This window comes from Sceloporus undulatus, chromosome 10 (genome assembly GCF_019175285.1).
Source record: "Sceloporus undulatus isolate JIND9_A2432 ecotype Alabama chromosome 10, SceUnd_v1.1, whole genome shotgun sequence".
In the NCBI taxonomy this organism is placed as follows: Eukaryota; Metazoa; Chordata; class Lepidosauria; order Squamata; family Phrynosomatidae; genus Sceloporus; species Sceloporus undulatus.
In genome coordinates this window covers 7965537-7978315 of record NC_056531.1, presented here as the reverse complement: position 1 = coordinate 7978315, position 12779 = coordinate 7965537, and the positions used below count along the sequence as shown (strand labels likewise).

The 12779-nt window shown below is 40.3% G+C and overlaps 1 protein-coding gene across 5 annotated transcripts in view; it reads left to right on the top strand.

Moving 5' to 3' along the window:
* Positions 1–12779, top strand: part of GALNT9 (polypeptide N-acetylgalactosaminyltransferase 9) — a 78180-nt gene that overhangs the window by 58625 nt on the left and 6776 nt on the right. For all 5 annotated transcript variants that reach the window (XR_006100907.1, XR_006100908.1, XM_042442143.1 and 2 more), the window contains 4 exons: positions 2094–2279; positions 5019–5156; positions 7501–7596; positions 9764–9931. Coding sequence is in view for 3 of the 5 variants with exons in the window: in XM_042442143.1 (XP_042298077.1) it covers positions 2094–2279; positions 5019–5156; positions 7501–7596; positions 9764–9931 (588 nt within the window). In the remaining 2 variants the exon portion in view is untranslated. The remainder of the gene's footprint in view (positions 1–2093; positions 2280–5018; positions 5157–7500; positions 7597–9763; positions 9932–12779) is intronic.

Here is a 12779-nt window from a genome sequence, read left to right as displayed (position 1 = left end):
GAGTATATCTACTTTACAAACTTTGGGAGCCATCATCAAACAAATTAAATACATATCAATTCGAGACCAAGATTTATGATAGAGTAGTATGTATAGTCTTTTACATTTCCCATTTTTACTCGCCAAATATCCATTAAAACCAACATGTTTTTCAATTCGAAGTAGGATTTTGGTAGTTTACCCTGGTTTTTCTTGTTGGGCTTAGTACTTCTTCTATCTATTGTTGGGTCAATAACTCATTCCAGTCGCCTAACATCACAATATTTTCATAGTCATATTGTAACATGTTATCCTTCAATTTCTGATAGAACTTTTCTTTATTTTCATTTGGTGAATATACCCCTATCAGTAATGTTTTTCTTGATACCAATTTATTTCCACGCCAATGAAGTATCCTTTTGTGTCTGAAAATTTCTTTTGCTGCTATCTTATCGTTTACATACAAGACAACCCCTTTCTTTCTTTTTTCACCTGCTACTATGAACTCTCTCCCTAATTTCCTACATTTTAAGTATTTTATTTCTGTATTTTTTATATGAGTCTCTTGGAGACAGATTACGTCCAATTTTAATTTCCTTAAATAGTGATTAATTTTTTCCCTTTTACCAGGATTGTTCAGTCCTTTTACATTCCATGATAAATATTTAATTGTGTTATTCATTTTCTGGTTCGATCTCTCCTAAGCTTTGAAGCTCTTCATCCAAGTCTTGTTCTTCTTTATTTTCTTCAATATCTTTGATTGATACTTTACTGCTCTGTTTCTTTAGGTCGTCAGTTCCTTCTCCATTTTTTTTATTGTGTTGTTGTTGCTGTTCTTCTTCTTGTTGTTGTTCTATGTCTTTCAGAAAGTCGTCTAGGAATTCTCTTGGTTCTTGGACTGTTGTTACTTTCACCCGTCTATGTCTGTACCATAGTGAGATCCCCTCAGGGACTTCCCACCTATAACAAAATCCGTTTTCTCTTAACACCTTCGTTAAAAAGACATATTCTTTCCTCTTCCACAATACGTTATTGGGGATGTCTTTCAGTAGCTGCAGTTCCACTTCATCTACAATTAATTTGGCTTCAAAATGACGTTGTAATATGAGTTCCTTCATCTGTGTACGCACGAAATAAATGACAATATCTCTTGGCAGTTTTTTCTGTTTTGCCACCCACGAGTTCACGCGGCAGGCCTTATCTATTTCAATTTCCATCAATTCTTTTTCTCTGCCCATAAATTCTGCTAAGATCTCGGTCACATTCTCAAAAGTATTTTCGTTCCCTTTTTCCGGTAATCCTCGATTTTCAAACCTCTCTCATGCCATTTCTGTTCCCATATTGTCCTTTCAGCTTGGTTCTCTTTCCATTTCTCAATTTCCTATTTCAGTTTCTCTTCCAATTCCTGATTCTTTTTTTCTAAGACTTTTAGTTTAGTCTTTACTTGTCTGACATCTGAGGTTATTGCTTTAATAGCTTGATTGATTTCCTTAAACTCTTCTCTTACTCCTTCTTTTATCTCGGTTTTCATTCTTTCCATATCGCGTCTCAAGTCCTCTTTATCTCTCCTCATGTCCATTCTAAATTCCTCCATGTCTTTCTTCATATCTTGACGCATCTGTCTCAGTTCTTCCAAAAGCAGTGAATACATGTCCTGTGTATTGGGTTTTGTTAGGTCAGCAGAAGATCTTCTTTGCACTTGTAGTTGTTGTCATTTAAATGGGGCTCGAGCATAGGCGTTATTTGTTTTACGTGGGGGAGTCTGGAACGGATCCCCCATGTAAACAAAGGGCGCACTGTATTCTGCCTCTTTACACTCCTCTTACCGTATCTTAGCTTAGCTAGTTCCTGACTGAGTTTGCAAATACCAATGAAATCCCTGACAATGTCCCAATACATTGCTAAGATGTAATAGGTTATTCATTGTGGGGAGGCAGTTAGGTTTGTTTTTAGATAAATTGTGGTCTCAAGGGGTCCAATCCAGCTCAGGAGTGGAGGGGGACTATAGAAAACCTTCACACTACTAAAACGCAGTTAACTAGTACTGTATAACAGTAATCAACTCTTTACTAGACCTCCCTAACCCCATAGCTCCCTTGTGTTGTTCGTCATAGGTTTGGCAGTGTGGAGGAAGTATGGAGGTGTTGCCTTGTTCCCGGGTGGCCCATATTGAGCGCACAAAGAAACCGTACAACAATGACATCGACTACTATGCAAAGCGGAATGCTTTGCGTGCTGCTGAGGTCTGGATGGATGATTTCAAGTCTCATGTGTACATGGCATGGAACATACCAATGACGGTAAGAGGAAGTGGGAGGGAACTTTTAAGTAGTTGTGCTAGAAGGCTTTGCATATTCTGATACCAGCCAATCCAATCTGCATATCTTGGTCCAATTTACAGTATACATATATTATTTTGATTTTGTGTTCCCTGGCTTTTCCTGTACCATTTTTAGCTGAAGAAACATACACAAAATGTATTTTAAAACAGATATTTTAGCACAAAATCAATTTAGAAGTAAGCATTTAAATGTCTTTTTTAAAAAATCATTTAGGAAATGCAGGCTAATTTGGAAACAGGACAGAACAGCTTTAGAAATGAAAGCATACAAAGCTGTTATACACGAGGCTGATCTCCTGTTCTGAACAAAACCTGGAAACGTATGGGGTCTGCAGAGTGCGCTGGCCAGCACAGACATTCAAGATGTGGAATTCTGAAACACATAATGCAAAAATGTAACATTTCTGAGCTCTGATTCCAAAGGAATTTAGGGTATTAGAAAATATTGCTAGAAGGAAGCATGATTCCGCTAGGAGATAAAGGTCATGCTCCTTGCTAGATTTCTGTATACTTATTCTGCAGCACTGAGGCTAACAGACATGGTTGTGGAAGGTTTGGTCAATCTGCCCCACCCCCAAAAAATTGCCCACTCTTGGGAAGTAGTGAAGCATTTTCTTTCTGCTGCTGCTGCTGTTGTCATATTAAGTGGGCTTCAGTTTATAGTGATCTCCACTAGACCCTCCCCTACTCCAATACTGCAACCTTAATATTACTAAAAGATTTTGATCTCACATGATCTGAGGGTGGTACATACGTAAAATCTGCTTAACAGCATAAAGCAGTACACTATTTAAACCAAACAGAACAATTGGGATTATAATGCACTGTTCATGGAAGAAACATATTTTGTACTCCAGAGTCACCATGAATGGACAGCTATAGATGCTTCCGCTACTTCCAATATATGCATTTGAAAAGTGCACATAGAAAAATGTGCATATTTGGGATAAATGCAAAACACTTCTTACTGCTTAAATACAATTTGCTAGGGAGGGCAAACATTCAAGCAGTGTGCCTAATTTAAAACATGCACAAATATGTGCATTTAAAAAAAGAAAAGAAAAGGACAGTCTCCTCCCATAAAAACAAAACTCCCAGGCATGTACTGAACATATAGGTACACGTGGGGAACCTCCAGTGTTGCACAGTTAATAAATGGATTGGAATGTATATTGATCGCTTCCAATCTGTGGGCCACAGATGTTTTCCAGATTTAATGGCATATTTTAGTTAGAACTTTACATGATTCTTTCTCTGTGGATTGTTCTGTTGGTATGTCATCTGTTCTTGGTGATTTATTCTTTCCAATTTTTTGAGTGTGGGCTTCACATCACTTTCAAAAATTTGGGCCTCATCTTTGTAAGTTTCTTTTCTCCATGTCATTCATACCTGCCTCAATCCTCAAAAAGGGAGAGGTGGGATACAAATAAGTAAATATTGTTGTTGTTGTTGTTGTTGTTGTTGTTGTTGTTATCCCTCCACATCTTGTGGAAGAGGTCTCTTGTTCTTCCTTTTCAGTCATGGTCTTCTGTTTCTCTGTATTGATTCTCTTTATCCTTGCACACTAATCATTGGATAGTATCATTTATGGTTCTGATTTTGTTCCTGTCTCCCTTTACTTTGATTTTTTTTGTCTTTCTTTAACTACTTGAAGCATTTCATCTGTCAGCCATTGTTTCTTTTCCTCCTTTTTGGCCACAGATGTCTTTCTGCATTGATCTTTGACTATGTCCTTGATTTCTGTCTATAGTTCTTCTTGTTCTCAGTTAATTAGTCTTAATAGTTGCAATCTGTTTCTCACACTTTTTAAAATTCTGTTGGAATGTTCTTCAGATAATATTTTGTCTTTGTGATTGATTTGGTGTTCTTCTTCAGCTTTATTCGAATTTTGAATATTAGTAGTTCATGGTCTGTGCCATAGTCTGTGCCTGGTCTTGTTTTAGCTGCAAGAATGGAGTTTGTCCATCTTCTGTTGCTTATCATGTAATGTGCTTGATTTTTGTGTTAACCATCTAGTGATGTCCTTGTACACAATCTCCTCTCCTTTTGTCTGAAGAAGATATTTGCAATAAATAGATTGTTAATCTCACAAAACTGTCGGTTGCTCTCCCGGTTCACTTCTTACCTAGTCCAAATCTCTCTACTGTCTTTGAAATAGGCAAATATCAGTTAAAGGCATGGATGTTGTTGCATATTACATGCAGGGGTTAGGAACCTCAGAACCTGACAGCCCAGTTGAGTTTCTAAACTTTCCACAAAATTTTCCCCATGACATCAACAATTACAAGAATTATCTGAATTTAAATAGACTAAAGGAAGTTTCTCACCTGTGTGCAACAGTCTGATATTTTCATTATTGTTTGCAGTTCATTTTAAAGGTTTTTTTCCATGGCCCTGTTTCTGTACTGGTTACATCTCTCTGAGAAAGTAAATAGAATGTTGCTGTATTTAGCTTGTTCGCATTTTCATTTCCCCACCAGCTTTCTCTCATTTTCCCTCACACTTTTGAGAGTTCAATAATAGTTATTTCTTATTCTCAAGGACAGATGTTGATTCAGTAGCTATTTATGCAGGAAGACCTGTGAAAAGGGTGGGCATAGGAATCCACTTGTAAATGAAATGAACAATGAGTGTTGTTCAAGTAATGAAACTGATAGCCTAATAGAATTGCTCAGTTTATGTATTCCTGCTTCCACAGAACCCTGGAGTTGACTTTGGAGATGTTTCGGAAAGGGTAGCTTTGCGTCAACGTCTTCAGTGTCGGAGTTTTAAGTGGTACTTGGAAAATGTCTATCCCGAAATGAGGATCTACAATAATACCATCACTTATGGAGAGGTAATGCATGGTATGAAGTGGCCACTGTGGAGCCACAGTCATTTAATAATAATAATAATAATAATAATAATAATAATAATAATAATAATAATAATAAATGTTTATTTATAAACCGCTTTTCCAACGATCCAACAATTTGACTCAGAAGGAGGAGCCTGCAGATCCAGGCTGATGGAGGGTGGCGATTTAGCATGCGGAAATCTCCGCCTCCATCCCGTGTCCTGGCTGCAGCCCGGGAGGCTAGAGCCGGTTTTAAAGTTCATGTGATAAGCAACCTAAGCAAGGCCCAGAAAAAAAATACAGACACAGCCCATGATGCCTGAAATTTAAAAAGCTTTGTTAGTTAAAAAGCTGCTCGGTCCCTTTCTCCTTGTGTCGCTGGCGCAGCCATTTAAAAGCCGCACCAGTGACACAAGCGGCAGAAGGAGCTCTGTTTCGGAGCTCCTTCCAGTGCCGTTGAAAGGGTGCCACAAGCGCCCTGCAGCGGCGCAAGGGCATCACACGCACACTGCTCCATTTGGAGGTGGTGTGCGTGTGACGTAATCATGGTGGCCCCCATGTGTACAGGACGCCGCCATGATTACGCCCCTGTCATGTGCTAGGCGTGAGGCCGGCATGGATGCTGCGTCCTCGGCCAACCCCTAGCACGTGACGGGGGTGCCATATCTGGCGGTCTGTAAACCGCCATTGTCATCCTCCAAGGCTGAGAGAGTGTGACTTGCCCAAGATCACTGGGTTTCATGGATGAGCTGGGAATGAAACCCTGGCACTTTGCTGGCTCCATATAACTCCTCAGTTTTAGATAATAAATTGTTTCTGACCAAACTTACTTGTTTGTTGTTCATATGACATTATGCTGTTGATACTGAAATTATATATTAATTTGGGTATGTTTCAGTAGATATGTATTGGTTTTTTGTTGTTTCTGTTGTTTTTATGTTATTTTTTCTTTATCTTTTATGTAGGATTATGATATATTGTATGTTATATATGTATATATTTCAACAAGGGAAGTGGGAAGGGGTGTGTGTTTTTTACTTCTTTCCTGTACAAAGTATGGTGTGCAAGGGTGAGGGCATCCTCTTGAGATATACTGGTATAAAAAGATCTAACACTGATAGTATCTCCCCCTCTATCTTAATCCTTAACTCAATGCTAAGCTTATTCTTTGCTAGCAAAAGGCCCCGTGTACAATTCTCAAAATAGAAATAGGAAATTCCTCATCTTCTTAGGAGTGCTGCTGACAGTCATGCTGCCAAATGTTAAGCTAGACAGACCAATGCTCTGCCACAATGTAAAGCAGTTTCTATGTTTCTATGCCAGGAGCTCACTCCACCACATGGTGCTTGGGCCTTGAACTGCCAACCTGCTGACCTTGTGATCATCAGAGTCAGTGTTTTAACCACTGAGCCACCCCAAGTACATAGGGGCTGGACAGACAGGGGGAAAGGGACAGACAGAGGTCTCCCCTTTATCCCCAGTATTGTTGCCGTGGCGACCACACATCTCGACAACTATGCAGTCAGAAAAAGGAGCTGCAAAATGCAGCTGCTTTTTCTGCCACTGCCAAAGCGCCATTACCGCCCTGGTGTGGTGCGGTGATGTCTGTTGTCCGCTGCGCTATCTGATTTTGTGGGTTTTTCAGGCTGTGGATGCCAGCCATGAAAGCTTTCGACTTCACATTAAAACTATGACAATTTAAAACCGTGTGTGTGTGTGTGTGTGTGTGTGTATGTGTGTGTGTGTGTGTATATATATATATATATATATATACACATTTGAAATAAATCAGTTCCTAAAGGCTTTAATAAAGAGCCACGTTTTGGCTTGGCACCAGAAATAAACCAATATTGGCATCTCCTAGGGGAGGGCATTCCACAATTAGGGTGCCACAGCCAAGAAGGTTTTCTCTCATGTGCTCTCACTTTGTATTGCCTTCACTGGTGGAGCACAGAGGAGGGTACTGGGAAAGTATACATAGGGAGAAGCCATTTAGGTCCCAAGCCATTTAGGTCTTTAAATGTCATCACCAGTACCTTGCATTTGGACTGGTAGCAAATTAGCAACGAGTGCTTTAAAATGTTTAAGGTCAGTAAAAATATTTGCGGGTATCCATGTCGTCCATACAGCAAAGTATAACATCCCAAATGCACAAAATGGTGATACCTTAACTGGACCAACTAAAATTGAGAAAATACATGATACAAGCTTTTGAAGCTTCACTAGCTTCATCAGGTAAATGTGTTTCTCAGGCTTCCTCTGTAAACAAGCTAGGATCATGTAATGGAAATATAATACACTTATGAACCTGAATTTATTCTCCCCCTCCCAATTTTGATTTCAGGTGCGTAACAGCAAAGCCAGTGGCTACTGCTTGGACCAGGGAGCTGAAGATGACGACAAAGCAATTCTCTACCCATGCCATGGAATGTCCTCCCAGGTAGGCACAATTTCACATTGTTTATCTCCTAAATTATGACCTAAGGGAGAAGACTGAAGAACCAAAGTTATTTACAGCATCTTAATAACTAACAGGAGTGTTGGGACTAGAGAGGAAAATGTAAGGAAAACTCAGTTCTAGAACAAAGGGTTTTTTAGAGCTGTACAAACCTCCATTTTGGAGTCCAATTGAGATTGGGTCTCAATTTTATACAAACTGGTTCAGGTATTTATTGTGCTAGAGAACTTTAAATTTGCTTTGTAAAAAATGAAATATGTTCTTAAAGCTCAGTTGATTGGTTGGTCCTCTCAGGTCACTCTGCTTTCTGCACTCTAGTATTCATGATGTCTGCATTTCCTTCAGCAAGACGAACTTGACTATTCATATCTGTATGAGCTGACAACACACAGTACAGAGAGAAACACTGGGGAATAAAAAAGAAGAAGATAGAAAGCCATCATTTCTGGGGAGAGCCCCTCTAGTATTGGAGACAGAGCTGAAGGTTTAGAATTCAAATATCAGTGTATTTAAAAGCATACCTAAGACCAAAAGAAAGATCATTTTAATTGTTGCCTGCTTATTTTAACCAATTCTATTTTATATTATTACCTATTGTTTTATATGTATTTTGCAGATTGTACACCATTGGCAGGTTTCATTTTTATTGATTTGATCATTTGTATGTACAGCGCTGTGTACATAGAATCATAGAATCATAGAGTTGGAACAGACCACAAGGGCCATCCAGTCCAACCCCCTGCCATGCAGGAAGTCCAAATCAAAGCATCCCCGACAGATGGCCATCTAACCTCTGTTTAAAGACCTCCAAGGAAGGAGACTCCACTACACTCCGAGGGAGTTTGTTCCACTGTCAAACAGCCCTTACTGTCAGGAAGTTCTACCTACATTCACAGCGCTATAAAAATAAACTATAATAATAACAATAATAATAACAACAACAACAACAATAATAAATAATCAAAACTAAATTATTGCACTGAGAAGCAGTATGGTGGGCACTGGTTGAGCGGCCAGCAGCAGTTGGCACACTTGTGTGATCCACTCCCCCATATATATGCTAAGAATAATAGAATCCTAGAGTTGGAAGAGATCTCAAGGGCTGTCCAGTCCAACCCCCAGTCATACACAATGAAAATGTGTCATATGTATGTCATTCATATGTCTCCTACATCCTGGAGCTTATCTACATTTGCTAGCATACTCTGGACTCACCACCACCACCAAGTATTCTGCCCCTAAATAAATCCTGAATCCACTCCTTTACCTGCTGTGAGTTTTCTTCCAACTCTATTCTATGATTCTATGATTCTATGATATTATTCTTGAAACTAGACATGCTGTCTGGAACTGATGAAAGCTGACATCATTCTCCCTGGTAAAGCAACACATCTATGTTTTATTTCTGTTATGCATAAAATTACATTATGCTTTTAGAGCAAACAGTGATAAATATGACAGCATATCGTAATTGCTTGTTACCTATCATTTGAGTCAGTGAGAGACAGGTGTGATAATCACAAAGGCTGTGAAAAGCACAGGCTGGAGACTTTTTTGAATTTGCAACTCCCAGAATTCCTTTCTAATACTGGGAGACACAGGAGAAAGTATTTCCCCATAAACGTGCTAGGTACTATCCATTTACCATATAAGTGTGGGGGAAGCAAACCAAGTGAGAGCCAGCATGGTGTAGTGGTTGGACTCTGGAAATCAGGGTTCAGTTCCCCATTTGGCCATGGAAATACACTTGGGCAAGTCACCCACTCTCAGCCCCAGAAAACTCCAGGATAGGTTTGCCTTAGGATTGCCATAAGTTGGAAATGATTAGAAGGCACACCACAACAACAACTCCTTCTTGATGTGTTGCACTATAGTTCCCATCACCCCAATGATTGTCCTTGTTTTTGTTGATGGGGGCTGTAGTCCAACATCTCTGAAAGGTGCTGGTTTGCCTATGCCTAAATATGTCCTTGTACTGTATGTGTAGAGGTTTAGTACATCATATATACTAAACCAGCAGGTGGGAGAGATTGCCCTGGGAGCAGCGGGTATTCTTTTTTGTTTGTTTGTTTGTTGAGAAAATAATCAGTATTTACTTGGCTGCAGTATTGTTTTTCCTTGTTCCACCCCCCACCCCACCCCACCCCAGCTTGTTCGTTACAGTTCTGAAGGACTCCTGCAACTGGGTCCTTTGGGATCTACAGCTTTTCTGCCCGATTCCAAATGTCTCATTGATGATGGGAAAAGAAGGACTCCAATCCTTAAAAAATGTGAAGACACTCAGAAGCCAGCCCAGAGGCTGTGGGATTTCACACAGGTATTGCAGGGAGAAAATATAATAGCTGATATTTTACCTCAGGATTACATAGCATAAACCTCTGTATATTGAGGTACGCAGTTATTGTACTAGACACTTCTTATGTTGAATGTCAGTGCTGTGCAGCTCAGGGCCGGCTCATCCATATAGGCAAACTAGGGCGGCAAAATTTAGGGCGGCGTGACAGCTTATATTTTTTTATAATTTTTTGCATAATTAAACAATATTAAAGTGAAAACTCATTACAGCAAGCGACATAAAAGCAAGCTACCATATGACGGTTTCTTTGTACAATGGCCAAAACATAAATGTGCGCCCCCTGTGTCCGTGGTAGAGTTTTTAAATGGCTTTCTGACTAATTCTCAATACTATGACAAGAGATGGGAACCTAGGCTTTTTGTCATGTTTAGCTTTAACAAACGAAACAGCGGAAATCAAGGGGTGAAAATAATTATGAGGGGTGACAAGGGGTGTTAAAATATTTCTCACCTAGGGTGGCCAAATACCTAGAGCCAGTCGTGGTGCAACTGAATGCACACACAATTTGCAACCTTATGCAAAACATAATTCCATATGGATGCATGGCACATGCACAATGGCACCACAAGTACAATTCTGTTACCTTGAACAGCCATTATACATTGGTGGGGGAAAGCGCAACTGCTTCTACAGAGAAACTGACATATGTGTCAGATGCCAACAGGATTCTGAGTAGCGAGAGCAACTGCAGGGTTTGGAGTAATAGAGTATTGGACTGAGAGCTGAGGGGTTCAGTTTCAAGTCCCCACTGAGAATGAACTTCAGTAGAGTCCAAAATACACTGCAGAAATAATCCAGTTTGAGACCGCTTTAACTGCCCTGGCTAGGGAATTTTGGGAATTGTAGTTTTGTGAGACATTTAGCCTTCTTTGAGTGTGGTGGAGGTCTTTAAACAGGGGCTGGATGGCCTTCTGTTGGGGATGCTTTGATTGAGAGTTCCTTCATAGCAAGGGGTTGGACTGGATGGCCCTTGGGGTCTCTTCTAACTCTATAATTCTTTCAGAATGCTCTGGTGCCACAATAAACTACAGTTTCCAGGATTCCCTAGCACTGAGCCAGGGCAGTTACAGTGGTCTCAAACTGGATTATTTCTGCAGTGTGTTTTGGACCTAGGTGACCTCAGACCAGTTCTATTCAATCTGACCTACCTCACAGGATTGTTGTGAGGAGGAAGGGAGGAGGAAGAGGAGAGCCTTGAGGTTTTTGTTTTTTGTTTTTTTTTATAAAAAAGCAGAATGAAAAGGTTGAGTTTCCCTTTTCTGGAATTCTTGAATTGGAAATACTCCAAAATCCAAAATTATGGAGACAGTGACACATTTGCTTTCTGTTGGTTCAGTGTACACAGACTTTGTTTAATGCACAAAATTATTTTATAAATTGTGTATAAAATTAGCTTCAGGCTATGCGTATAAGGTATATACAAAGCATAAATGAATTTAATAGTCTAGGATCCCATCACAAGATTGTAAATTCAATCCCAGCCAGGGGCTCAGGATCGACTCAGCCTTGCATCCTTCTGAGGTTGCTAAAATGAGTACCCAGCATGATGGGGGCAATTAGCTTAGAACTGTAACCACTTAGAGACTGCTCAGTGCTGTATGAAGCAGTATATAAATGAATCATAGAATCATAGAATCATAGAATCGTAGAGTTGGAAGAGACCACTAGGGCCATCCAGTCCAACCCCCTGCCATGCAGGAAATCCAAATCACAGCATCCCTGAAAGATGGCCATCCAGCCTCTGTTTAAAGACCTCCAAGGAAGGAGACTCTATCACCCTCCGAGGAAGTGCATTCCACTGTCGAACAGCCCTTACTGTCAGGAAGTTCCTCCTAATGTTCAGATGGAATCTCTTTTCCTGTAGCTTGCATCCATTGCTCCGGGTCCTGTTTTCTGGAGCAGCAGAAAACAAGCTTGCTCCCTCTTCAACATGACATCCTTTCAAATATTTAAACAGGGCTATCATATCGCCTCTTAACCTTCTTTTCTCCAGGCTAAACATCCCCAGCTCCCTAAGTCGTTCCTCATAGGGCATGGTTTCCAGACCCTTCACCATTTTTGTCGCCCTCCTTTGGACACGCTCCAGTTTCTCAATGTCCTTTCTGAATTGTGGTGCCCAGAACTGGACACAATATTCTAGGTGGGGCCTGACCAAAGCAGAATACAGTGGCACTATTACTTCTCTTGATCTAGACACTATACTTCTATTGATGCAGCCTAAAATAGCATTGGCCTTTTTAGCTGCCGCATCACACTGTTCACTCATGTTCAACTTGTGGTCTACTTGGACTCCTAGATCCCTTTCACACATAGTTTCATTCAGCCAGGTGTCACCCATCCTATATCTGTGCATTTTATTTTTCCGCCATAAGTGCAATACCTTACATTTCTCCGTGTTGAATTTCATTTTGTTAGCTTTGGCCCAGCTTTCTAGTCTATTCAGGTCATTTTGAATCTTGATCCTGTCCTCTGGGGTATTAGCTATTCCTCCTAATTTGGTGTCATCTGCAAATTTGATAAGTATGCTCCCAATTCTGTCATCCAGGTCATTGATAAAGATGTTGAATAGCACTGGGCCCAGGACAGAGCCCTGTGGGACCCCACTGGTCACTTCTCTCCAGGATGAAAAGGAGCCATTGTTGAGCACCCTTTGGGTTCGGCCGGTCAACCAGTTACAGATCCATGTAACAGTTCCTTTGTCTAGCCCACATTTTACAAGCTTGTTTGCAAGAATGTCATGGGGAACCTTGTCAAAGGCCTTACTGAAATCAAGATATACTATATCCACAGCATTCCCTTCATCTACCAA